Here is a 27,469-nt window from a genome sequence, read left to right as displayed (position 1 = left end):
TTTTGGGCAACCCAATAAATTAATAGCATATGTAGGATCTGTCATATGTAGGATCTGTGTCCTACGGATCATGTGTTAAGGCATACGATTTTTGGTAATTCTCGTATTAGGTTTGTTTGTATTTTATTCTTTGGGAAGTAAAATTTCGCATAGCGATCGAACTTTGAGTTGACTAGTTATCCAAATGAAGAATATGGTGGTAAAATCCTGTATATATTGCGAGTTTCTGTATATGCCGATTAGTTTATATACTAATCATAAAAGACAACATAACATTTACACCAAATAACCGAAAAGTTATTGGGAATTTGCAACGTTAAATTTTGAAAATCTTAGTAACACAACGTTACAATTTTACTTCTTTGAAGAAGAACCGGTTGCCATTACCGATTTGACTTACCATCTAGAATTTGTAAAATATAGTATTCAAAGTACTTTAATACGCTAATTTGATCAATCAATACCACAGAGTAGCCGCAGCCAATAGATGTAGAGAAACACCATCTGCCAAATGTGTAAGTCTATGAGTTACTTTTTGAACTCTTTCAGGGGTCTATGGAAAAAGACTTCACATATACAGAAGAAAGTCATCCTATACGATTTTTGTTTTTAATTTCTTCAAAATGGATGAAAATGAGTTTCTCGTCAATGTTTCCCATATTCGCATTATTATTTCAAAGAATCATCTAAATGCATTGGCATGAAAATCACAACCAGCTTTTGCTGCCGAACTCAAACACCTCAAAGTGAACAAAATGTTTGTGTTACGCACCATATATAAATCATTATAATGATAGTTGAAGAGTTGTCAAATGCCACCTCAAAGTGAACAAAATGTTTGTGTTACGCACCATACATAAATCATTATAATGATAGTTGAAGAGTTGTCAAAGGCCATGATGGTGGTGCAACAAAAACTGCAACTATACCTCAAATGGTTCGGCGAGTGCATTGCATTCAAAAGGCTAAAGATCTGATAATTAACTGTGAAAGGATGCAACGAAAAATGAAATCGTGGTAAATTTTCGAACATCCTGATTTCTGAAGAGAAAATTTCCCAATTGGGCACTTTCTTACCGAGCGCAAGTAAGAGAATTTGAGTCTATGAACAGCCGCCAGAAGTGTACAGCTGTGACCACCAATAACCGTTCTCCCTTCCTTTTTTTTCAAACAACCCGCAAAGGATGTCTGTATGAATGCGGTGCATTGCGTTGGCGAATGGAATGGAAAGTGTCTGGTGACATTTGTCTAAAATCTTTGGATGTTATAGTGATAGGTATAAATAGCTATAAAATGGAGGTCCCTTATCATTGAGCTAAAATTTAAATCGGACAGCACTCATTGATGTGTGAGAAGTTTGCTCCTGTTCCTTAGTGGAATATTCAATGGCAAATTTTAAATTTTTGGTGTAGATATTAAGATGATCAAAAGAAGTAAAGAAGATCTTCAACCGGTAATGAACCCTTCACACTTAAATGCTTCTTTCAACACTTCGAATACGTATTTAGCCCAACGTACATGATCAAAACATCAAAAGCTTCTGATTGCTCGATATTTATACCTTCGATAGATAGAGATGATGCTAATGGATCAGTGAATCGTTTGAGTCTACCGTGCTTTAAAATCTACTCTATCATTCGATCCCACACAGAAATGGCCAGCAAATCCAGGCAAATTTCTCGAAGACTCCGCATATGGTCGAATGAGTATGAGTGACACAGATTACTGTCATCCGCAAATGAGTAGTTTGGATTCGATGTCTGACTCAACAGATCATTGGTGAAAATAAGAAATAGAGAAGGGGAAAGGGCAGATCCCGACCTAACTCTCACCAAACTGGTGCTCCAGATTTCTGCCATAAATGCCATGAAGCCATAAATACCATAAAGCTCATTAGACTTTAAATACCTCCCAGATGTGGATTAACCAGGCTCTCCATAATCTTTGAGAGTGAGAATTTCGCAGGGTTGTTCGCTTCATCTAAAGATCCCAAAATCGGCTGAACGTTCACAACCTACCAACACGGTAAGCATGGTTGCACGAGCAAAAGCTAGTGTCGAAATTATCTCCATGAAATATATCAGCCAATTGGTTAGCCTTTTCAACCGGGTCAGTCAAATGATAAGTCTTACCCGCCAAACCAACACGCTCTTTAAGAGCTTGACGTGGCAATTGCGGTTAGGGGATAGTTCCCAGCACTCTTAGAGATATACTTCAGGAAGTTCTACGTGCGACACCGATGGGCTTCCGAAAGTGGTCTAGAAGTAAACCCGTGAAAGACAGAATTAGTTCTTTTCAGCAGGAGATACAAGTTATCTATAGTGGCACCCGTCTCCTTGGGAGGAGAGAATGTTCCATTTGCAGAATGCGCAAAATACCTGGGTGTTTTGCTGGACAGGAAATTGATTTTCAAATCCAACATTTTGGAAAGGGCGAGAAGGGCAACTCTTGCCCTATACACCTGCAAGAGAGCCAATGGCAAAAGTTGGATGTTTAGACAGCACATTGTGCTCTGTGTATACACTGCAGTTGTCAGACCTATAATGCTATATGGTGTTTTGGTATGGTGGACGGCACTTCAAAAGTTCATCTACTGTTCAATAGTCAACCGGATCCACTGAGGACGACACCATGTGATGCAATGAATTTATTTCTGCTTTTTTTCAGCAGGAGATACAAGTTACCTAAAGTGGCACTTGTCTCCTTGGGAGGAGAGAATGTTCCACTTGCAGAATGCGCATTAGACCTGGGTGTTTTGCTGGACAGGAAATTTAATTTCAAAATCAATATTTTGGAAAGGGCAAGAAAGGCAACTCTTGCCCTATACACCCGCAAGAGAGCCATTGGCTAAAATTGGATGTATAGACAGCACATTGTACTCTGTATATATACTGCAGTTGTCAGACCTATATGGTGTTGTGGTATGGTGGACGGCGCTTCAAAAGTTCATCTACTGTTCAATAGTCAACCGGATCCCAAGGATGTCTTGTTTGTGCATCACAGCCGCACTGCGGACGACACGATGTGATGCACTGAATTTAATTTTGCGTCTTTTCAGCAGGAGATACATGTTACCTAAAGTGGCACTTGTCTCCTTGGGAGGAGAGAATGTTCCATTTGCAGAATGCGCATTAGACCTGGGTGTTTTGCTGGACAGGAAATTGAATTTCAAATCCAACATTTGGGCCTATACACCCGCAAGAGAGCCAATGGCAAAAGTTGGATGTTTAGACAGCACATTGTGCTCTGTGTATATACTGCAGTTGTCAGACCTATAATGCTATATGGTGTTGTGGTATGGTGGACGCCGCTTCAAAAGTCCATCTACTGTTCAAAAGAAACCGGATTTAAAGGACGTCTTGTTTGTATATCAAAGCCGCACTGAGGACGACACCACATGATGCACTGAATTTAATTATGCGTCTTTTCAGCAGGAGATACATGTTACCTAATGTGGCACTTGTCTCCTTGGGAGGAGAAAATGTTCCATTTGCAGAATGCGCATTAGACCTGGGTGTTTTGCTGGACAGGAAATTGAATTTCAAATCCAACATTTTGAAAAGGGCGAGAAGGGAAACTCTTGCCCTATACAACCACAAGAGAGCCATTGGCTAAAGTTGGTTGTTTAGACAGCACATTGTGGTCTGTGTATATACTGCAGTTGTCAGACCTATAATGCTGTATGCTGTTGTGGTCTGGTGGACGGCGCTTCAAAAGCCCTCTCAACCCGTTCCAAAGGATAGCTCTTTTTTGCCTCACAGCCGCAACGAGGACGACACCATCTGATGAACTGAAATTAATGCTACATCTAATCCCTCTGGACATTGTGGTTAGACAAAATGGTTGTCAGGCCACAATGATATCCCAGGGAATAGTAAAGCGGACGAGCTTGCGAGACTAGAAAATACCCTACACATTCCAGGGAAACTGGAATGTGTGGGCATGCCTCTAGCGATATATAAGCTAAGTTTTCAGGACCAGGCCCGAAGGACAACGCATGATAGATGATCCTGACAGCCCACTGTCATGACTGAAGGTTGCCAGTAACGACTTTTGCAGAAGCTGTGAGGACATCGAAGGAGAAGAGATTATATTGGGTTGCCCAAAAAGTAATTGCGGATTTTTCATATAGTCGATGTTGACAAATTTTTTCACAGCTTGTGACTCTGTAATTGCATTCTTTCTTCTGTCAGTTATCAATTGTTACTTTTAGCTTGCTTTAGAAAAAAAGTGTAAAAAAAGTATATTTGATTAAAGTTTATTCTAAGTTTTATTAAAAATGCATTTATTTTCTTTTAAAAAATCCGAAATTACTTTTTGGGCAACCCAAAATAGAACACCTTCTGTGTGTGTGACCCGCACTGGCAGTCAGAAGGAGTTTCACTTTAGGTTCTCATTTCTTTGAGAACCTCTCTGATTTAGCGGATGTGAACATTCGCAAGTTGTTGGGTTTTAAAAGAGATCTGGATTGTTCAACAATAGAAACTAGAAGGCATCTTCCTTCTTCTGTTCCTGTGGCATGACAATGGACGGAAGTGAGTCTGACGGCACACCAACACTTAAACCCAACCTATCCTAACTTAGAGTCTTAACTGGAACAAATATCTTTATTCTATTCAAAATGGTGTTCTCGGTCATTTCAGTAGCCGCACATCATTTCGTGACAATCCTATGGATTTTTTCTATTTGGGCCTTATTAGAGAACAATGTAAGAACTAGAAAAATATCCCAGTATGAATGCGCTGAATGCGCCAGATTACATATGTGCTGCAGGTTCCTATTCGTTTTTTGACCGACTCAGAAGAATAGTCAAGGCATATAGTGGTCATATAGCACAAAAATGAATGGTTTCTGAAATTTAGATTACTTCCACACATTTTTCTCATTTGAATCAATAAAAATATCTGCAATATTGAAATTGTTAACACTTCGGGTCAGCTAACCTGTATTGAGAGCATGAGATGCAATGCGGTTTATCTTGCAATAATTAGGATTTTTCTATACTGTAATTCCAGTACCTTTAATAAGTTGGTAAATTAAAAAAAAAATTATTCCCTAGTTTTATTAGGCTTGCTTGAGGTGAATCTGAGGATTACGAGATATGCGATATATTCGCAACTACACTGGGTTGTCTTCCAAATTTCGTAATAAAGCTTCTAACGTTGATAGGTTGAATTATTTTCAATAGATTTTTCTTACTGAGGATGAGGTGTTTAATGGTTTGAAATATTTGAAGAGCTTCTAGGACGAAAGTGATACCGGAGATTGTTCTCGATTCTGATGCCTATGAAGGGTCATATTCAACGAATCACTATCTTCAATACAACTGGCAATGGTGTTGTGGCTGGGGAAGATCGATCAAATTGAGCATCCGAACATGAATTAATGAATACATACAAAATTATTTTTTTTTAATTATTAGTAGGACGGCATTCATCACATCAAATAGGAAAAAAAAATAATGTACGAGAAAATATTCATATGTACTACAAGTAGAGGAGTGGTAGAGAAGTTCTTGAATGCAGGTGTATTACAGGCAAGATCAGGATTTCGAGAGACCACATGCCTGAACGAAAATCAAATGATTTTGACTCAAGCCAAGTGTCCTTCAAAATCGAGATATGGACTATAATGTTCTGTATAAGTGTGTGTGTGTGTGTGTGTGTGTGTGTGTGTGTGTGCTAATGGGTCTATGTATAAATGTTTTATAGGAAAGTTCGTTATCATTTGGAGAACTAAGCTGATATTTGAGACAGATACGAGTATTAATGATTGAATAGATACGAATATTTAGTTTTTTAGTTTTTTTTTTTTTTTGGATAGGAAGTTAAGTGTACGAAATTGTAAGTCAATTTAAATGGACCGTTCCTCTTAATGCGTCTCAATGAACAATAATAGGCCATAACAGCTCGAACACTTTTCCACTTTTGATTGGGACTAGTACCATTTGCATTGGCCGTTGCTGCTGCATCTCTACTACTGTCCCTTCTGAGAATATCGCTTGTGTTCTCCGGCTGACTGTGCTTAAGTGAACTGCTGGTTACCGAATGGGCAAGACTGTTTAGGATTTCCGAAGACGGACTATTCAGCAGCAATGTGACATGACGTTGATTCGTATAATCGAGTGCTGAATGATCCGACAGTGTCAGACGATCTCTCTCCGTATAATTCTTGAGGGTATTTGTGTGGCGCGTTGTCAGACTGCTGTCCTTAATACGTTTGCGATATGTGGTAGGAAATTTATTTCCTCCTGTGCTCTTAGAAAATGTTGTCGACGAAGAGGAGGGAGATCTTAAGAAATGGTAAACATTTAAATGTTGTATGAGTGATTATTTACGGGTTTGTTTTTTGTACATAAGGCTAGTATGAGGGGTAGTATAGATGTACCTAAGGAGGGGGAGGGTAATAAAAACACATGATTGTTCTTGTTATAATTAAAGTGAAATCTGCAAGTAACACCTTTGGACTGCAGATAAGCGGATGCGGGTTGCTTCCTAATGACAATGTGATATATAAACAATTTTTTTTTTTTTTCAAAAAATACCAAGTAAAACTTAGCTGCTTATGAAAGAAGAGGTTAACAGACTCATATATTGGCTTTTTGAAAGATTACTTCCCACGATAAGCTAATATGATAGAGGGCGATACCCCTCCTTTTTAAATTTTTCGTAAATATTTGCCTTGATTGGTTAAGTAACCGTTGAGTGGAGCGGACGTGTTTTCATTTCGCTCTTCGAAGAAAAAAATCTGTATCTCGAAATAGGTATCTATTACATAAAATGTCAAAGCCTTTCGGGAGTAGGCTCAAAATGGACCCCAAAGACCCAACAGCTGCGGTGGTGGCATCAAACCGTAGCATGTTATCCTGCCCTCTTATATGTGTGGGTGCCTTGGCACCTGCAGTCGAGAGTAATGCTTTAAGCGAAGGCGACGGATAAACCAGAGGGATGCACAGTTCGTCCCCAGCCTTTAAGTAAAGGTGGAGTTTCCGATTCAGACAGTGAGATTGTCAACGAAACAATCATCGCAGCTAAATCGAGAGATGAGGATAGCGGGATGACGGCAGAAATGAGCGATGGGTCACAAGCAGACCGAGAAAGCGATCCGGCGCACGACGGAGGAGACAGAGTAGTGTGTACCGGCAGCGCAATCGCGCGAATGCGCAGGATGCTGGAAGGGATAGAACTGACATTCGAGGCCTCGAGACCTATTACGGTGGGGTGTATCCAGAAGTCAGACAATGTATGGACATTGTCTAGTGAGGAAACACTTGAACTACTCGTTGATACACATTTTCCGGGAAATTCTTCAACGGACAACGTGGTGGCAGAAGACGTTGTCACTGGTATACATTCGTCAAAGCTTATTAGGAAAATTGTGTCTGAGCCGAAAATCCTTTGGGTGATAAAAAGTTCGATTCCTTTAAGTCGCCAGGCACCGATGATGTGTCACCGGATGACTCTGCTTGTATAAACATGTCATATATAACTGTGGGATGGAAAGACACGTTCGAAAGCAAAAAAACCTTACCACACGAAGGCGAAATATTACATCCTATTAGTCTGGCATTCTTTATGCTGAAGAATATTAAGAAGTTGATAGAGACATATTTTAGGGCAAAGATCCCTGGAGATCGCCTGTCACGGCAGCAGCATGCATACAGTAAGGTCAAATCCACTGAAACAACCCTTCACGACCTAGTCGGCTACATAGAGTGTTCTCTCGCTGTCAAGGAACATACAATGTTAGCATTTCTTGACATGGATGGTGCTTTCAATAATATAAAACCGACGTCAATCATGAAGCAGTTGGAGTTTCTAGGCATCTTCAAATGCAAATTTTGGCTATGAACATTCCACTAAGGAACAGGTGCAATCTTCTCACATATCAATGAGTGCAGCCTCCTAGGCATCTAGGTTTATTAATAACTTGCTTACTAAAAGATGCATTGCGGCAGGCTTGGGATCTGTGGATCTAAAAAGATGGGTCAGCAGAGGAACCCCTCAGGGAGGTTTACTGTCTTCTCTACTTTGGAATATAGCCATTAACTTTATATTATCGTCTCTGGAAGAAAAATGTGTATGCTGATGACGTGGCAAGTGCGGTTAGAATAAAGTTTCCATGCACTCTTAGAGATATATTCGTGCTAGATAGAAGTAGTTATTTTCAGCAAGAGATGCAAATTACCTACAGTGCCACCTGCCTCCTTGGGAGGAGAGAATGTTCCATTTACAGAAAGCGCAAAATACCTGGGTGTTTTGCTGGACAAGGACAACATTTTGGAAAGGGCCTGAAAGTCAACTCTTGCCCTATACAACTGCACCTGCAGATGTCAGACCTATAATGCTATGTGGTTGTTGTTGTTCTTGTTATAACCATATTTTCATATGGAGTTGTGGTCTGGTGGACGGCGTTTAAAAGTCCGCCTACTGATCCTGATCCAAAGAATGGCTTGTTTGTGCATCACTGCTGCACTGAGGACGAAAACATCTGATGCACTGAATTTAATGCTACATCTTGAACCTCTGGACATTGTGGTTGGACAAATTGCAGCGACCACTGCCGTGAGGTTAAGGGAGCTTTCTCATTGGTCATGTGACGGCTACGGACACTGTGTTATCCTTAATACAATATCCAATGTTCCAGGCAGTGTGGATTACACGCTACCTGAGCCGCTTTTTATAACAATTACTGTACCAATATTCCTGATAGAACCGATTGGAACTACGATATGCCTGGTAACAGAAGTTACATAGACTTCTATACGAATGGTTCCAAACTAAACGACCAGGTGGGTTTTGGGGTGTACTCTAAAGATCTAGAAATGTCATTTCGAAAAGGTTACCTGAGCACTGATGTCTGTTTCAGGCGGAGATCCTTGCAATTAAGGAAGTGGTGGAATGGCTCAGATATAATGTCATAACGACAATTGGCATAAATATCTTCTCAGACAGCCATTAAATCCCTGTAGATTTAACCACCAGGACTGTCGCAGATATCTCAACGAGATGGCTGAACCGTTCAGCATTCACCTGTTCTGGGTGCCGGGCCACAGACATATCCCAGTTCATTGTAAAGCGGACGAGCTTGCGAGACTAGAAACTACCTTATAAAGGGTGATTTTTTTGAGGTTAGGATTTTCATGCATTAGTATTTGACAGATCACGTGGGATTTCAGACATGGTGTCAAAGAGAAAGATGCTCAGTATGCTTTGACATTTCATCATGAATAGACTTACTAACGAGCAACGCTTGCAAATCATTGAATTTTATTACCAAAATCAGTGTTCGGTTCGAAATGTGTTCAAATTTTGACAAATTTTGTTCAGCGATGAGGCTCATTTCTGGTTGAATGGCTACGTAAATAAGCAAAATTGCCGCATTTGGAGTGAAGAGCAACCAGAAGCCGTTCAAGAACTGCCCATGCATCTCGAAAAATGCACTGTTTGGTGTGGTTTGTACGCTGGTGGAATCATTGGACCGTATTTTTTCAAAGATGCTGTTGGACGCAACGTTACGGTGAATGAACACATTTCGAACCGAACACTGATTTTGGTAATAAAATTCAATGATTTGCAAGCGTTGCTCGTTAGTAAGTCTATTCATGATGAAATGTCAAAGCATACTGAGCATCTTTCTCTTTGACACCATGTCTGAAATCCCACGTGATCTGTCAAATACTAATGCATGAAAATCCTAACCTCAAAAAATCACCCTTTACAATGCTGGGAAACTGGGTATGCCTTCAGCGACATGCAAGTTAAGTCTTCAGGATCAGGCCCGAAGGGTACCGAATGACAGATGGTCACATAGAGGGGGCTGTGAGCATTCCAAAACTTGGCCTCATCTAGACTTGAAGAAGTTTACTGCTTTTCTGTCATTGGCTAGAAAAGATGTCTCAGTCACTGTGTCCGCCATTGCTGGTCATTGTCTAATCGGAAAACATGCGGACAGACTGAAGGTTGCCACCAACGACTTTTGCAGAAGCTGTGAGGATATCGAAGAAGAAGATGCTCTAGAACACCCTCTGTGTGTGTGACCCGCACTGGCAGTCAGAAGGAGTTCCACTTTAGGTTCTCATTTCTTTGAGAACCTGTCTGATTTAGTGGATGTGAACGTTCGCAAATTGTTAAGCTTTTTAAAGCCATCTAAATGGTAGGATAGGAACAAGAAGGCATCTTCCTTCTTCTGTACCTGTGGTATCACAATGGACGAAAACGTCCAAGTGAGTCTAATGGCAAGCTGCTACTTTAACTTAACCTTCCCCACCTAATGCTGCCAACATTTGCGAGGTAAAAAACTTCTCCCCAAAGAGGTGTCACACTGTGGCATGCCATTCGGACTTGGCTATACGATTTGCAGTGAAGGCCAGAGGACTGCCGTCAATAAATTTGGTTAACCCGAAGTCTTGGAGGCCACAGTGGCTCAGAGGTTATCATGTCCGCTTATGACGCTGATCGCCTCGGTTCGAATTCTGGCGGGACCATCAGAAAAAAAATGTTCAGCGATGGTCTTCCCCTCCTTATACTGCTAACATTTGTGAGGTAGTATGGCATGTAAAAAACTTCTCTCCAAAGAGGTGTCGCACTGCGGCACACCGTCCGGACTCGTTTATAAAAAGGGGGCCCCTTATCATTAAGCGTATCGGACTGCACTCATTGTTATGTGAGAATAAATTTGGTTAACCCGAAGCCTTTCGGGGCTACGAAGTCCGAGTTAATGGTGTGGGCGACGAATGTGGGCTACATGCCCACGTTCGCCGATATAGCGGCCCATATTTCGATATAGCTATTATGGGGGCATAAATTATGCATTTTTCACCGGATTATGACGAAAGGTGATTTATATATATACCCAAGGTGGTGGGTATCCAAAGTTCGTCCCGGCCTAGCTTAACACCTTTTTACTTGTTGTAGAATATTGTGACCTGCTACATTTCCACTTTAATGGAGTTTTTTTCCCTTTACTTGAAAAAGAGATCTAAAGGATCCCATATTGTTGGCAGTTATATTGTCTAATACACCATATATCTTAAACGAAAGGTTAACAAGGAACATAGGAAGGTTAACATAACAAGGAAAAGTGCTACCTCACTTAACTCGTAAACCTTCAAATGGCCAATACATGTCTCTTCTATTTATACCTCCTCTTTCACAAAATACTTTTTTTTGGTAATTAATTCTTGTGTTCCACACATTGTCGCTTAGGAAAGGCTAGTGTCGATACCTCTTAAACCTTTTTCACCAACAATTGAATTTTATCTATGACATGGTACTCATAATGGTATTCACTTTTTCGACTTTAATATAAAATGTTTGTAAGTTGTTGAAATAAGGCTTAAGCTCAATCGACACGACACAGCTAGGATTCCATAGGAAATTTCCTATTTAAATAAAAAAAAATCTTTCGTGTTAGGGTACATAATTGTCTATTCTAGGGCAAAAAAAAAATTTCAAACACTTCGTTGGGATTTGATCCTTTGACGTGTCTAGCTTTGGGGTTATTATATTATGGGTGGGGAAATCCACTCTTCCTAACTACAACCGTTTTTTCGATTTCAGCTTCAGCTTTAATCAATCAATCAATTATTTTTTTTTCTATTTTTAACATTTTTCCAATCGAATTTTACACGATTTATTTTACCAACTAACCTGATGATGTATGAAGTTTGACACCTACAATCAATGTTTTTGACAATGATAATGGGCAGACAATTACAATTAGAAGAGAAATTTTGTTGCAAAAGACAGCGTCAAACAGACACAACCTAATGTACAAAGGTTTAAGAAATTCAAATCACATCGGAAGGGTTAGGGATATCAACGCCTTGAGGATGTGAAAAAAGAGGTATTTCATTTCAATGGAAACACCCATACAGTATGTATGATTTTTTTTTTTTTTTAAGTTGAAAAAAGTGGTAATTAGACACATGGCAAAATTTATTTTCTCATATTCAGAGGTTGAGAGGGAATAACCTACCTCTGACTCGGACTTTTGCTGTCAGATGAGTGGGCAACGTCATCATCGTGACGCTTCGAGCGTCTTTTCTTATCGGGGCGTATCTGATCATGGCCCGAACTGCTGGTCCCGGTGGGGCTTATCACATCCGAGTCGCTGTTGTTGCGTTCGGCTGAGTTGTTCATTGTGGGTGGAAACGGTATTCGACTTTCGCTGGTTTCAATCTAAGAAAAAACCAAAAAAAACAAAAATAAAATAAAAATGTTTGGGTTTAAATGAAAGTTTGAGAAGAGCCATGGGCCAATGCACTCACACACTATGGCATATTATGGGGTACGTACAAACTATTTTCAAGCCCATGGGCTTATGTTCTTGTACACTTACAGAATAATGCGTAATAGTATGTGTGTAGCAGAAAACTGCCCAAGACCCAATATTGGAGTGTTTTTCATAAGAGTCCACTGAGTTCCAAATATTGGGTTTTATGCACTTCTCACCACTCAGTGGTGGTCTTTTGCTACCTACCGCATACAAACCGGTCGAGGCTGAGGCAGTAGATGATGAACCTGCCGCCCCCGTACTGCCGTAATTTAGTTGAGAGTGATAGCCACTGGACAATATTTTCTTGTGGGCCGATGCGTGTGCGCGATACGCACTCACGCTTAGTTTCATCGTGGATTGAACATAAAATGCACATACATTGACTTAATGTCCAACAGCAGTCGCGTACATCCAACCTCTTTCACTACGTTTCGCTCCTCGCCATGATGCAATGCAGCTATTCGAGTTCTGATATGTTCCTTACCACGGACAGAGTGTTGAGTATCTCTCAGCTCGAAGCCTATGTCGTTACCGTGCAACGAACCTTGGTAATACATTAATACGACATTCCAGTAGTACCTGAGTAAGTTTTTTGTTTTTTTTATCCAAATGGCTGGAGTCAATGGTGCTAGTCCTTCGGTGCTGCTTACATTGGTATATCTTTGGTAGATTTGTGCCTAAGACGATCTGTTGTGCATGGAAAATGTATCAATGTTTAAGGCCTCTGCGACTGTTTCAATAAAAGACAAGAGAAAAAAAGCAAAGAAATGTTAATAAAAAAAACTTTTTTTTGGATAAATATGAGAATAGCGCCTATGCATTGAAGTGATTCAAAAAAAAAAAAATAAACAAATAAAAGCGTGCTAAGTTCGGTCGGGTCGAATCTTATATACCCTACACCATGTATCGCATTTGTCAAGTTCTTTGAATGAAATTTTCAAATAGAAAAACACCAGTCATAGAAAAACACCACCTCCAAAATTTCAGGCAAATCGAGTAATAATAGCGCCCTCCAGAGGCTCAAAAAGTCAAACTGGGAGATCGGTTTCTATGGCAGCTTTATCAGGTTACATACTGATGTAGATCATACTTGGAACAGTTGTTGAAAGCGACATGCAAAATTTCAACCATATTAGATAAGAATTGTGCCTTCTAGAAGCCCAAGAAGTCTTATCGGGAGCAACTATTGTAGATGGTTACAAAGAGAGGGCTGTGCAAAATGAAAATTTTTGGCAAATTTTGTCCATGAACATTCCACTTCGGAACAGGGGCAAACTTCTCACATATCAATGAGTGCAGTCCGATTCGAGTTTAAGCTCAATGATAAGGGGCCTCCTTTTTATAGCCGAGTCCGATCGGCGTGCCGCAGTGCGACACCTCTTTGGAGAGTTTTACATGGCATAGTACCTCACAAACGTTGCCAGCATTAGGAGGGGAAAACCATCGAAAAATATTTTTTTCTGATGGTCTCGCCAGGATTCGAACCCAGGCGTTCAGCGTCATAGTAACGACATGTAAGCTAAGTTTTCAGGATTAGGCCCGAAGGACCACAAATGATTGATGATCACAATAGATGGGGCTGTGAGCATTTCTAGACTATGTGACCTAATCTAGACTTGAAGAGGTCTACCACTTTGCTGTCACTGGCTAGAACAGACGTCTCAGTCATTGTGTTCGTCATGACAGTTATTGTGATCGTCTAATTGGAAAACATGCTGACAGACAGAAGGTTGCCAGTAACGACTTTGTGAGGACATCAAAGAGAGAGAGAGAGAGACTATAGAACACCTTCTGCGTGTATGTACCGCACTGCCAGTCAAAAGGAGTACCACTTTAGTTTCTTATTTCTTTGAGAACCTGGCTGATTTAGCGGATGTGAACATTCGCAAGTTGTTAGGCTTTTTAAAGCGATCTGGATAGTTCAACGGTAGGAATTAAAAGGTATCTTCCTTCTTCTGTACCTGTGGTATCATAATAGACGAAAACGTTTAAGTGAGTCAGATGTCAGACTCACGTGGCATACAAAATTTCTCTGAAATCGGTGCAAGCATCTCCAAGATCTGGCGTTTTTGAAAATTGGGGTATAGAGGAAAGACGGGTGGGGATTTCCTTTTTGAATTTTAAAGAAATGCAGTAACCTTTTTTTTCACCGGGGCTCAAACTCTACCATTTGTGAAAATTTCATGAAAATCGGTTTAGCCGTTTTTGAGTCTATACGGAACAGTCAAAGAAACTAACAAACAAAGCGCAACAATTTCATTTAATAGAATTTCTTAATATCTACCCTCCTGTCCATTTTCTCCTTCATTTCTAAATAAATTTTTAATCGAAAATTAGTCATGAGCAAACAAGGTAACCACCTTAACAACCAATTATTGGAAATGCTTTTGTTTTGATTTAAATAGGGGCTATATATATTCTAATGACATACATAATTAATGATATGAACACCTGTCACTCTTTATTTTCATATTTAATAAATTATAAATAAATTTTAAAGCCAAATATAATTTATGACTTTATTTCAATATTATCTTTAAATCACAACAAGCCCCTTAGATTTGTTGTACAAAATTGATTGCAAATCAAAAAATTTCAACTGTCATTTTAATTGATGGGCTTATGAAATTTACGGCTAAGTGCCATATGTACATAAAACATTATCACTTGCCATAATTCTTGGGTGCGTCACAAATCATGGGCAACTTGAGGTAATTTTCTTAGGCATTCGTAACTCCAAATGCCTATCAGGAGAAAGTCAATGGTTTCATTAATTGATAGGTTTCTTGTTAAACTGCTACTTGAGATTGGAGTGCACTCAGTACGTTTTGGGCTCAGAGCATTTGAGAAGTTAAATAAGAATCTTAACATACCAGGCCCTTCACAATTGTAAGTCTTTGGATTTGATATGAATCGTACAGAGATAAGCAGATCAAGTATTGCATTGTCACTATATCAAGTTACAAGAGCATACCTGGTTTTACTTTATCTGCCTTTCGACTCTCGGACACTGCCACCTATGTCGGAGCTGCAACGGTTGGTGAGCAAGACCGACAAGAAATGAAGTATTAATAGGGAGCGATGCAAACTCTCACCACATTTCGTGGGGTAGTACCAACACTAATAAGCGGGACCAAGTCCTGGCAGTGTTCTAAAATACTAACGACCTAATAACACTTAATATTGGTAACAACACCGCCAGCTTTGTCAACAGGATCAAGGAGGAGGTTTAAGATGTGACGATTCAAATGCAAATTTTGCCCATGAACATTTCACTTCGGAACAGGGGCAAACTTCTCACATATCAATTAGTGCAGTCCGATTCAAGTTAAAGCTCCATGATAAGGGGCCTCCTTTTTATAGCCGACTCCGAACGGGGTGCCGCAGTGCGACACCTCTTTGGAGAGAAGTTTTACATGGCATAGTACCTCACAAAGTTTGCTGGCATTAGGAGGGAAAACCACCGCTGAAATTTTTTTCTGATGGTCTCGCCAGGATTCGAACCCAGGCGTTCAGCGTCATAGGCGGACATGCTGCGCTACGGTGGCTTCCATCAAATGTGATGATATATTCGGAAAATGTAATCGAAACCTGAACCTCAGGATTGAAGGGTCTTGATGGAGCATTCCTTCTCAGGCCATCGCTACATTAAGTTTTGAAAAGCACGGCCAACGCCGAATCCGATAAGCTTCCGTAATAAGTTGAAAACCTACTGAGCAAAATTTGGAAGACTACTCAGAAGAAGACTTGGGCAATGCAATTTGGATTTTCCAAGCATAGAAGACACTGACGACCATGTCAACGGGTCTACGACTTCACTAGTGGAGTCTTTTGAAGATAGTTGTTCTCTTCGGGAAAGGAAATCAGCCCAAGAAATACCCTTAGATGACCGGTTGCCACATTGGGCAAGAGGTCCGCAGACTTTTTAACAGAGCACGTCGTTAAAAAGCCGAAATGTATTGAGATGTGTATTACACACGGCTCAAGGACTATAATAAGATTCCAGAGCGGCAAAACGTGCCTCCTGCAAGCTTCTCTGCAAACAGGTCGATAGCGTTAATGAACCCGCCAAGATAAAAAAGTTTCTCTCAAAAACCAATGTCGAAACTGAAACGTTAGTAAACGACATGGGAGTGAGATCAGAAACAACGAAGGACATGTTGATGAAACCCCATTTTCCAAAAGATACGAAGGGACTCACGGAGACACCGAAATCTTAGAATAATGAGGTTGATCAAAAGTTTATCATAACGAAATTTACGGTCCAGGAAGCCTTGAGAATTTTCAAACCATTTAAGTCATCCGGACCTGAAGGAATATTTCCGGCGTTACTACAAACGGAGGCTGACTATCTGGCACCTCATCTGGCCAATATTTTCACATACTCCGAAAGCCTGGCAGCAGTCAAGAGTGGTATTTATACCCAAGACCAGCAAGGCAAGTTATGCGACACCAATGGCTTACAGACCTATAAGCCTTACGTCGTTTCTACTCAAAACCATGAAACGTTATGTGGATATCATTATAAAGAGTAGGACCATTATAAAGAGGAGGACATCCAGCGAACTGCTTAAATACAAACTGCATACCTATGTCAAGGGAAGGTTGGTGGAGACTGCCCTGCACGAGGTAGAGCATAAAATAGAAGAATCTTTCAAATTGAAGGCTTGCATTGACATCGAGGGGGTGTTTAATAATGTGCGGACCGACACATTGATCCAATCCTTAGACTAGTACCTTGTGGTCCCAATCCTTAGAGACTGAAAAACCATATGCTAAGGAACAGGTGTATAAATTGTGTGTCCCGTGACACAAATGCAAATTTTGCCCATGAATATTCCACTCAGGAACAGGGGCAAACATCTCACATATCAATGAATGCAGTCCGATTCAAGTTTTAATCTCAATGATAATAGGCCTCCTTTTTATAGCCGAATCCGAATGGCGTGCCGCAGTGCGACACCTTTTTGGAGAGAAGTTTTACATGGCATAGTACCTCACAAATGTTGCCAGTATTAGGAGGGGAAAAAAACCTCAGAAAATTTTTTCTGATGGTCTCGCCAGGAATCGAACCCAGGCGTTCAGCGTCATAGGCTAAACTCTGCGCTGCGGTGGCCTCCCGTGACCTAAATATAAGGGAGAAAGTGGCACAGGGCACGCCACAGGGGGACATTTTATCGCCACTCCTATGGGTGACCACCATAAATGACCTATTACGGTTGCTGACTGAGGAGGGATTTCAACCCGTCTGCTACGCAGAAGATGTCATGATACTTCTTAGGGGTAAGGATCCTAACCAGCTATGCAGAAAGGCCGAAAGGGTCTTGCATATTGCATATGACTGATCTTGACCCAAGGGTCTCAATGTTAATCCAGAGAAGACAGACGAAGGTGGACCAATTTGAAGCACCACGTTTCCTAAACAAAACGATTTCGATATCTGACAAGATCAAATACTGAGGAGTGATCTTGTATAGGAAACTCAATTAGAAGTGTCACATATAGGCGCATACTGAGAAAGCTCACAGATGTTGGGCACTATGTGGACGAACCGTATAATCGAAATGGGGCCTGAATCAGGGGATAATCCACTGGCTCTACAAAAGCATAATTAGAGCAATACTTACTTATGCTTCAGTAGTTTGGTGGACAGCTATGGGAAAAAGTGAAACATAAGGACCATATAACAGGTTCATGGTGCCTTGACATAGGCGGAGACTATTCAAGATATCCGACCCATAGACATACAGATTAAATGTTAGGCAGCCACTGCGGCTGTGAGACTTAAGACGATGGGAGAATGGATTGAGGATGGGAGCAGCTCATACCATTGCGGTATAATCGAGGGGACGATAGGAAAGCTGGAAGGAATGGAAGAGGTTTCCGATCTGATACCAGAGACGACACTTGAGTTCGATTGCGAGGCACTGCTGCCAGCGGCACAGTCTAGGATTGACGGAACCCTAGTGTTGCCTTCTGGAAGATCATGTTACACGGATCGATCAAAGCTAGGAGACTGAGTGGGCCTGGGGGTCTACATTGAGAACCCAGGGACTGAGATCTGTTTTAGACTGCCTGACCATAATACGGTCCTGCAGGCGGAGATCCGGGCGATCACGGAATGCGTGAAGTGGTGTGGTACTAACGCGAGGTCGGCGAGTGTGAACATCTTTGTAGTTAAATTGCCATAAGGGCAATAACAACCGGGACGGTAAAGTCACCAACAGTCTTGCAGTGTAAGAAGAAGATTAACGCCTTCTCTGAGGATGGCAAAATCCGCATCGTTTGGGTGCCGAGCCATAACGGAGCAAGGGGGGAAATGAAAGGGCAGACGATTTGGCGGTGAAGGCCAGAGGACTGCCGTCAATAAACTTGGTTAACCTGAAGCCTTCGTGTTCGACGCAGACCGAGTTAAGGGAGTGGGCGACAAACGCCCACGGTAGGACGGCGAAAATCCTAGGAAGAGATCCGGATCGTGAGAGGACGAGGCTATTACTGAAAGGAAGCAAGAAGGAGGTCACTATAGCTATTGGTATCATTACAGGACACATAGGACTACGAGCTCACTTATGTAAAATCGGTGCGGCAAGTGATAGCATGTGTAGGGCATGCGGGGAAAATGATGAGACGTTGGAGCATTTCATTTATCATTGCCCGGTTTTCGCGTCCAACAGATACCGGTACTTAGGTGGAGACATAATATCAGACATAAACCAACTTAGGGGAGTGGTGTTGAAAACACGGAATTCGTAACTTAAAATTTTCTTTTTAGAGTTCACTTTATAGTTTTTTAGAGCGCACAACAAGCCGATTACTGGCTTAGGTGTATGTCCATAGTGACAGGGGGCGGATTAATATCTGCACCCTCTTTTAAAGCTAACCTAACCTTTGTCAAGTTACTGATTCATATGTTATGTACTCAACTATTGGATTGCCCAAAAAGTAATTGCGGATTTTTCATATAGTCGGCGTTGACAAATTTTTTCACAGCTTGTGACTCTGTAATTGCATTCTTTCTTCTGTCAGTTATCAGCTGTTACTTTTAGCTTGCTTTAGAAAAAAAGTGTAAAAAAAGGATATTTGATTAAAGTTCATTCTAAGTTTTATTAAAAATGCATTTACTTTCTTTTAAAAAATCTGCAATTACTTTTTGGGCAACCCAATATTTCTAAGCATTTTTCCTTCCCCTCTTTGTTCTTTGTGCCAAGACAATGGACTAAAATTGCAGAACGAGATTCTTTGCAGACTGCTTTCAAAATCTTATCTCCAGAGATCTATAATTCAAATATCAATTTGAAGTTCGAAAAAACCTACAACCATTCTTCTAATTCCCTACATAAATCATGGCAAATTCTTACAAATCCCGTTTTACTTAAACGATTTCATTTAACCATCAATTATTATTTATTTTTAGTATGTGCAATTTTTTTTTAATATTTTTAAACGTAATAACATATCGACTTAGAAATTTGCCCATTATTTAAAAAGCCCATTGAATAAAAGTACTTAGAAATGTAGATTCCAGTATCAACATCGTGTGTGCATCCCTTTATTTCCCCCATATTGATAATAGTCCGTAATAGATAAACCAACACACTTTGCAGCACTTGTGGGCTGTATTTATTTAAAGAAATTTCGGAGTGGTGAGTGCTCTATCAAAAATTTCAGACATAAGTAAACATTGATATTCCCAGCGAAGACACAAAGGGGACCCCAACAGATAAGGCTGGAATACATTCATTATTTGCTGCCACTCTTACGTACGCGCAACCAACCACCACCAACCTACTCATCATCAAAATAAACGCTTGAAATGCGCTATTGTGATATAAATTTTGCGATAACACAATATGAAATTTAAAATATATTAAATTAGTTTAAACATAAAGCACTACAAGTTGGGAAAATGATAAAATGAAACACAAAAAAAAAACTGCAAATAAGAATCTAAAAATGTAGAGTAGATAAACAACTGTTAAATATCTATTGGACTTTCCCCTATGTTTATTTTCGTCTAACACTAAATATGAAACTTCTGGTTGTCTTAGAATTTTCCCAGAAATTAGAGAGAATTTCAAAGAATATTAGCATTAATACCAAATGCCACAGACAGCGCTACCATTGAGCGAATAAAGGTGTTACAGTTTATAACACCTCCATTGCTGGCGTTCAGCTCATACATCTCATTGCTCATGCCACACTGATATTCTCCTTTAAAGCAGATTGGTTCAACATCAACCAAATTAGTCGAGAGTGAGTTTCTATTACCCGGTATTATTCTCTCAAGCATAATGTCGTTTGTAACTGTAGTTGCATACTCTCTCTCTCTTTCTCTCTTGGACGTCAATGGGCTCAATCATGTCTTTGTTAATGGTCCACAGATTCCAGTTGATCCCAACTTCTACGGTTTCAATGTCTCCCCCCCTCTCGATGATGAAGCTGGTTTTGGCTTCTGCTGCTTAGATCCTGGATTTATAAGGCTCTTACTCCCGCTTATTATCTCTCATATTAGGATTTTGACCACGAGCTATTTTCCATTATCGTGGAAGCATGCCAAGATCATCCCACTCCCTAAAAACACTAAGGAATATAGACTAATTGCGATCCTTTGTTACCAGTCTTTGACAAAATTTTGTATTTGCAGATGTCATCTTTTGAGAACTCTTTGTTCTATGTGAAACAGTTAGGGTTCCGTCCAAACCACATCAGCATAACTGCCTTAGCTAAGGTCACTGTGAGGATCAGAGTCAATTTCGTGAATGACATGTTCAATTTTGTTGTTCTTCTTAAGCATTCTAAGACATTTGACACTGTGCATCGTTTCTTGTTATGTGCTAAAATGAGGCATCTTTACAATTTTTCTTCTACGTTTGCCTTATTTTGTCGTACCTAGGTTAGGTAAGGTAAGGTTTAAGTGACAGTCTGCCATCAGACTCACTTAGACGTTTTCGTCTATTGTGATACCACAAGAACAGAAGAAGGAATATGCCTTTTAGTTCCTACCATTCAACCATCCAGATCGCTTTAAAAAGCGATTCCACTAAGGAACAGGGGTAAACTTCTCATATATCAATGAGTGTAGTCCAACTCAAGTTTTAAGCCCAATGATAAGGGGCCTCCTTTTTATAGAGAGAAGTTTTACATGGCCAGCATTAGGAGGGGACAACCACCGCTGAACATTTTTTCTGATGGTCTCGCCTGGATTCGAATCCAGGCGTTCAGCGTCATAGGCGGACTTGCTAACCTCTGCGCTACGGTGGCCTCCATAGCATAGTACCTCACAAATGTTGCCAGCATTAGGAAGGGAGAACCATCGCTGAAAATTTTTTCTGATTCGAATCTAGGCGTTCAGCGTAGAAGGCGGCCATGCTAACCTCTGCGCTACAATGGCCTCTAACAATGGTTAGGTTAGGTTAAGGTGGCAGTCAGCCATCAGGCTCACTTAGACGTTTTCGTCCATTGTGATACCACAAGAACAGAAGAAGGAATATGCCTTCTAGTTCCTACCGTTGTATCATTCAGATCGCTTTAAAAAGCCCAACAACTTGCGAACATTCACATCCGCTAAATCAGATAGGTTCTCAAAAAAATGATAACCTAAAGTGAAACTCCTTCTGACTGCCAGTGCAGGACACACACACAGAAGTTGTGTGTCCTCACAGCTTCTGCAAAAGTCATTACTGGCAACCATCTATCTGTCAGCATGTTTTCCGATCAGGCAGACAATATGACTAAGACGTCTTTCGATGCCCTCCCCCCCTGTTTCGATCGCGGCAGAAAGAATATCTTCCTTCTTGACTAAATCTAGTGCTGCGCCTGGCCAGATCTCACCAATCTTGTGTAGGTCACAACGATACATTTCAATTGAGATGTGGTCGATAATTCCTTAGGCAAGTATTCAGCAACAATTGCTGAGTCGTCTCCTGATTCCTCGCACCCACCGCTTCTATAGACCTTCAGTTGCAACTTGTTGAATCCGTAGGACACAACACCTTCAGACTTGTTGAGGTCTGCGAGACAGCCGGAGTTTAGTACGAGTACTGCATAAATCTGGTCATCATCAGCCTCAACCAATTACAAATCTTCCAGTCGATGGTTGAAAGATTTGGATTACATTCCCTTAGTCTTCCAAGTATGGATTTAGGATCTTACGGAATCCTTGGTATCTAAGCATGTGCCATTGTTCGAGAGAGAATATCTTCCTTCTTGACTAAATCTAGTGCTGCGCCTGGCCAGATCTCACCAATCTTGTGTAGGACGCAACGATACATTTCAATTGAGAGTTGATCCCCAAAGGCAATTATTCTGTATCGGCCGCGATACCAGCCTGCATCGTCACAAATCGAAGGAGACCCAAAAAATTCCGCAAGGATATCTGAGTATACTGATGATAGTCCATTAACTATCCCACTCCAATTATTTCTACAATAGGTATGCAGCCCTGTTCTTCTCCCTTGTGGACAACTGCCATCACTAAACTGTCCCTAGCGACATAAGCAAAGGTTCTTGGACCCATATTACTATTGTTCGCCATAGTTCTTTTAGGCATCGGATGCCCTCTAGGTGACCGCAGCCTTTTGGCTGACTGCGGTGCAGTTTCCGAATCCAGACGTGTAGTCTTTGGCGTAACCTGTGCAACGAATCAATTTAGGTAGTATTTCTCCCTATTAGTGAGAGTCTTAGGATCATTCGAACCAAGCCTCTCAATAAACCTGAGAGCGATGCGTCTTCTTTAATTCCAACCTCTTAAAGAGCGTGTTGGTTCGCCGAGTAAGGCTGATGCCCTAGGTAAATTATAGGCATGCGAAGAATAAATAGGTTCAGCCTTGTCCTTGAGACTCGAACCAGGTGTCTTCGTTAAAAGCCCCTGCTGACCAGTCGTCTGTCGGCTAGTGGAGCCTGGAGCAGCCGCTCCACTTGTCGAGGTTTCAGTAGCAGACAACATGCTACGGCCTGATACCACCACCGCAGCTGTTGGGTCTTTGGAGTCCATTCTAAGCCTACTCCCCGGCTCTGGATCTGCTGCTCCACTAGAAACAGACGCAGATCATCAACCGCCTAATGGATACCTCTATCGCAGCTATCCTTGAGTGACTTAAATTTTTCTTCCAAAAATAATGACCAATTACGAGTTACAGGAAAATTCTTGTGGAATGACATAACAATACGTCCGCTCCACTCAACGGTTTAAACAAGATTCTTCGGAATGGGATATAGGTACCATATTTTACTTATAGGATGTAGGGTGTAGGGTATCATACAGTCGGCAGCGCCCGACTTTTGCCCTTCCTTACTGGTTAGTTTATAATTTAGTCTGTAAGGATTATGTAATCTATAGACTTAAAAAGAAAATATCAGATTATGGATTGGTTTAGACCATACCATAACGTTATGTGCAAACTTTCAGCTAAATCGGAATGAGCCCTCCAGAAGCTCCAGATGTCTAGTCGGGAGATCGGTTTATATGGCAGCTTTATCAGGTTACAAACCGATTTGAATCATATTAAAAGTCATATGAAACCACCACGTGCAAAGTTTCAGCCAAAGCGGATATGAATTGTGCCCTTTAGAAGCTCAAGAAGTCAAGACCCAAGATCGGTTTATATGGCAGCTATACCAAAGCATGGGCCGAACCAAATCTGAACCAATTTTAATGAAATCTCGCATATATGTTAAGATCAGTAACAAAACAATCCGTGCCAAATTTTGTGCAAATCGGTTGAAAATTTTTAGCTACTACGGCCATTTAAGTGCAAATCGGGCGATACATATATATGGGAGCTATATCTAAATCGGAACCGATTTTAATGAAATTTTGCAAATATGTTAGAATCAGTAACGAAACAGTCCGTGCCAAATTTTGTGCAGATCGGTTGAAAATTGTCCTTACTACGGCAATTTAAGGGCAAATCGGGCGATACATATAAATGGGAGCTATATCTAAATCTGAACCGATTTTTATCAAAATCAATAGGGGTTGTCCTTGGGCCAAACCAGTGGTATGTGCAAAATTTCGTAATGATTGGACAACAAATACGACCTGCACTTTGATTACAAGAATACATGGACCAACAGACGGACATGGCTAAATCGAATCAGGAAGTGATTCTGAGTCGATTGGTTCACTTATCAATGGGTCTAGCTCTTCTCCTTCATAGCGTTGCAAACAAACGCACAAATCTATAATACCCTGTACCATAGTGGTGGTGTAGGGTATAAATATTTGTACAAAATTTCAAGCGTCCAGCTTTACTCCTTCGACAGACAGACGGAAGGACGGACGGACATGGGAAGATCGACTTCAAATGTCATTACGATGAAGAATATATTGGGTTGCCAAAAAGTAATTGCGGATTTTTCATATAGCCGGCGTTGACAAATTTTTTCACAGCTTGTGACTCTGTAATTGCATTCTTTCTTCTGTCAGTTATCAGCTGTTACTTTTAGCTTACTTTAGAAAAAAAAGTGTAAAAAAAGTATATTTGATTAAAGTTCATTCTAAGTTTTATTAAAAATGCATTTACTTTCTTTTAAAAAATCCGCAATTACTTTTTAGGCAACCCAACTTCACGGGGTCTTTGAAGAATATTTCGAGGTGTTACTAACAGAATGACGAAATTAGTATACCCCCATCCTAGGGTGGAGAGTATAAAAATATATTTTTGGAAGGGAGTTATATCAGCTTTACTAAAACCCATATTCAATTTACTGAAAAGATCCCTCATTTGCTGAATGAAACTTCTATTCTTTGCATTACAGTCCTTTATCTACCTTAAAAACTATAAAAGTATCATTGAAAAACTCCATAAATTTCAAATTACATACTGTATGGTTATCTCGCAATCATTTTATGCAGTAATGGCGTGTGAGTATTAACACCTGATAATAACACCAGAGGCTTAATGTTATACTCGTTAAGACAATGACTTTATGCTCTGCCATTATTTAATTGGTGCAATAAAGTGATAAAAAATACATAAAAAAGACACTTTAAACACAGAAGTTAATTGGAGTAAACAAGGCTACCTCAATTACACAATGATATCTTAGGCACACTATAGGATAGACTAAAGATAGTTGAAGAAAAACATAACTTTTTTGAAGACATTTAAAAATCTCTATGTAGCATAAAAATAAAGTCAACTTTAACTAATTGTGGACATTTTCGTTTGTTTTCCAATGGATGTTGTTTAAGATGACTGGGTACAGAAACTATAAAAAAATAATGACAGACCATAGCCAGAAGTCAACACGCCATATCCCAGCTAGGTTAGGTTTGGAAAGGTTGGGTAAGAGTATCAGTCCTTTACAGACTCACCTAGACAATTATAAGCCTATTGTGATACCACAGTAGGGACAGACCAAGGCCTTTGGTGGGAATCGAACCCACTTCCCCACGCACTGGCAACCCGAGCACGCTACTAACTCAACTTCCGGGGCACCTTTGAAGGATAAAAATTGCTCCTGGAGGTTCAGAAAATCAAATTGGAGTTATAACTATAACTAAACATGGATTGATTTGTCCCAAACCCAATCCCAATCGACCTTTATCAATTAGAAGTATATGTGAGAAATCTGAGCGGCTATATTGGCTCGTTCAAAAGTTATCATTCTTTTGTTAGGATGTTATGACAATCGAGAATAATTATATTGGGTTGCCCAAAAAGTAATTGCGGATTTTTTAAAAGAAAGTAAATGCATTTTTAATAAAACTTAGAATGAACTTTAATCAAATATACTTTTTATACCCACCACCGAAGGATGGGGGTATATTCATTTTGTCATTCCGTTTGCAACACATCGAAATATCCATTTCCGAACCTATAAAGTATATATATTCTTGATCAGCGTAAAAATCTAAGACGATCTAGCCATGTCCGTCCGTCTGTCCGTCTGTCTGTTGAAATCACGCTACAGTCTTTAAAAATAGAGATATTGAGCTGAAATTTTGCACAGATTCTTTTTTTGTCCATAAGCAGGTTAAGTTCGAAGATGGGCTATATCGGACTATATCTTGATATAGCCCCCATATAGACCGATCCGCCGATTTAGGGTCTTAGGTCCATAAAAGCCTCATTTATTATCCGATTTTGTTGAAATTTGGTACAGTGAGTTGTGTTAGGCCCTTCGACATCCTTTGTCAATTTGGCTTAGATCGGTCCAGATTTGGATATAGCTGCCATATAGACCGATCCTCCGATTTAGGGTCTAAGGCCCATAAAAGCGACATTTATGGTCCGATTTCGCTGAAATTTGGGACAGTGAGTTGTCTTAGGCCCTTTGACATGTTTCTTTAATTTGGTCCAGATCGGTTCAGATTTGGATATAGCTGCCATATAGACCGATCCTCCGGTTTAGGGTCTTAGGCCCACAAAAGCCACATTTATTATCCGATTTTGATGAAATTCGGGGCAGTGAATTGTGTAAGGCCCATCGACATCCTTCGTTAATTTGGCTCAGATCGGTCCAGATTTGGATATAGCTGCCATATAGATCGATCCTCCGATTTATGGTGTAAGGCCCATAATAGCCACATTCATTATCCGATTTTGCTGAAATTTGGGACAGTGAGATGTGTTAGGCCCTTTGACATATTTCTTCAATTTGGTCCAGATCGGTTCAAATTTGGATATAGCTGCCATATAGACCGATTTCTTGATTTATGGTTTTGGGCCCATAAAATGCTCATTTATTATCCGATGTCCCCGAAATTTGGAACAGTGAGTTAAGTTAAGTCCCTTGACATACTTCTGCAATATCGCACAGATCGGTCCAGATTTGGATATAGTTGCCATATAGACCGATATCTAGGTTTTAGGTTTTGGGGCCATAAAAGACGCATTTATTGTCCGATGTCGTTGAAATTTGAGACAGTGAGTTTGGTTAGGCTCTTCGACGTCCTTCTTAAATTTTGCCCAAATCGGTCCAGATTTGAATATAGCTGCCATATAGACCGATCTCTGGATTTAAGATTTAGGGCCCATAAAAGAGGCATTTTTTGTCCGATTTCGCCGAAATTTGGGACAGTGCTTAGTGTTAGGCTCTTCGACATGTTTATGCAAATTGGCCCAAATCGGTCCAGATTTGGATATAGCTGCCATGTAGACCGATATCTCGATTTAAAGTCTTGGCCCCATAAAAGGCGCATTTATAATCCGATTTCACTGAACTTTCACTTTCACTGAAATTT

The 27,469-nt window shown here is 40.4% G+C and overlaps 1 protein-coding gene across 6 annotated transcripts in view; it reads right to left on the bottom strand.

Moving 5' to 3' along the window:
- Positions 1–27,469, bottom strand: part of LOC106084540 (uncharacterized) — a 112,121-nt gene that overhangs the window by 45,234 nt on the left and 39,418 nt on the right. For 5 of the 6 annotated variants that reach the window (XM_013248287.2, XM_013248288.2, XM_013248290.2 and 2 more), the window contains exons 2-3: positions 12,484–13,009; positions 11,980–12,182 (exon numbers count right to left, since the gene is read on the bottom strand). In XM_013248287.2, the coding sequence (XP_013103741.2) occupies positions 11,980–12,182; positions 12,484–12,630 (350 nt within the window). In that variant the 5' untranslated portion in view covers positions 12,631–13,009. Of the gene's footprint in view, positions 1–11,979; positions 12,183–12,483; positions 13,010–27,469 lie in introns of those variants that run through there. The other variant, XM_059366749.1, reaches the window with a different exon arrangement.

This window comes from Stomoxys calcitrans, chromosome 4 (genome assembly GCF_963082655.1).
Source record: "Stomoxys calcitrans chromosome 4, idStoCalc2.1, whole genome shotgun sequence".
In the NCBI taxonomy this organism is placed as follows: domain Eukaryota; kingdom Metazoa; phylum Arthropoda; class Insecta; order Diptera; family Muscidae; genus Stomoxys; species Stomoxys calcitrans.
The sequence above is the reverse complement of the archived record's forward strand: the minus strand, read 5'-3'. Positions and strand labels throughout refer to the sequence as shown.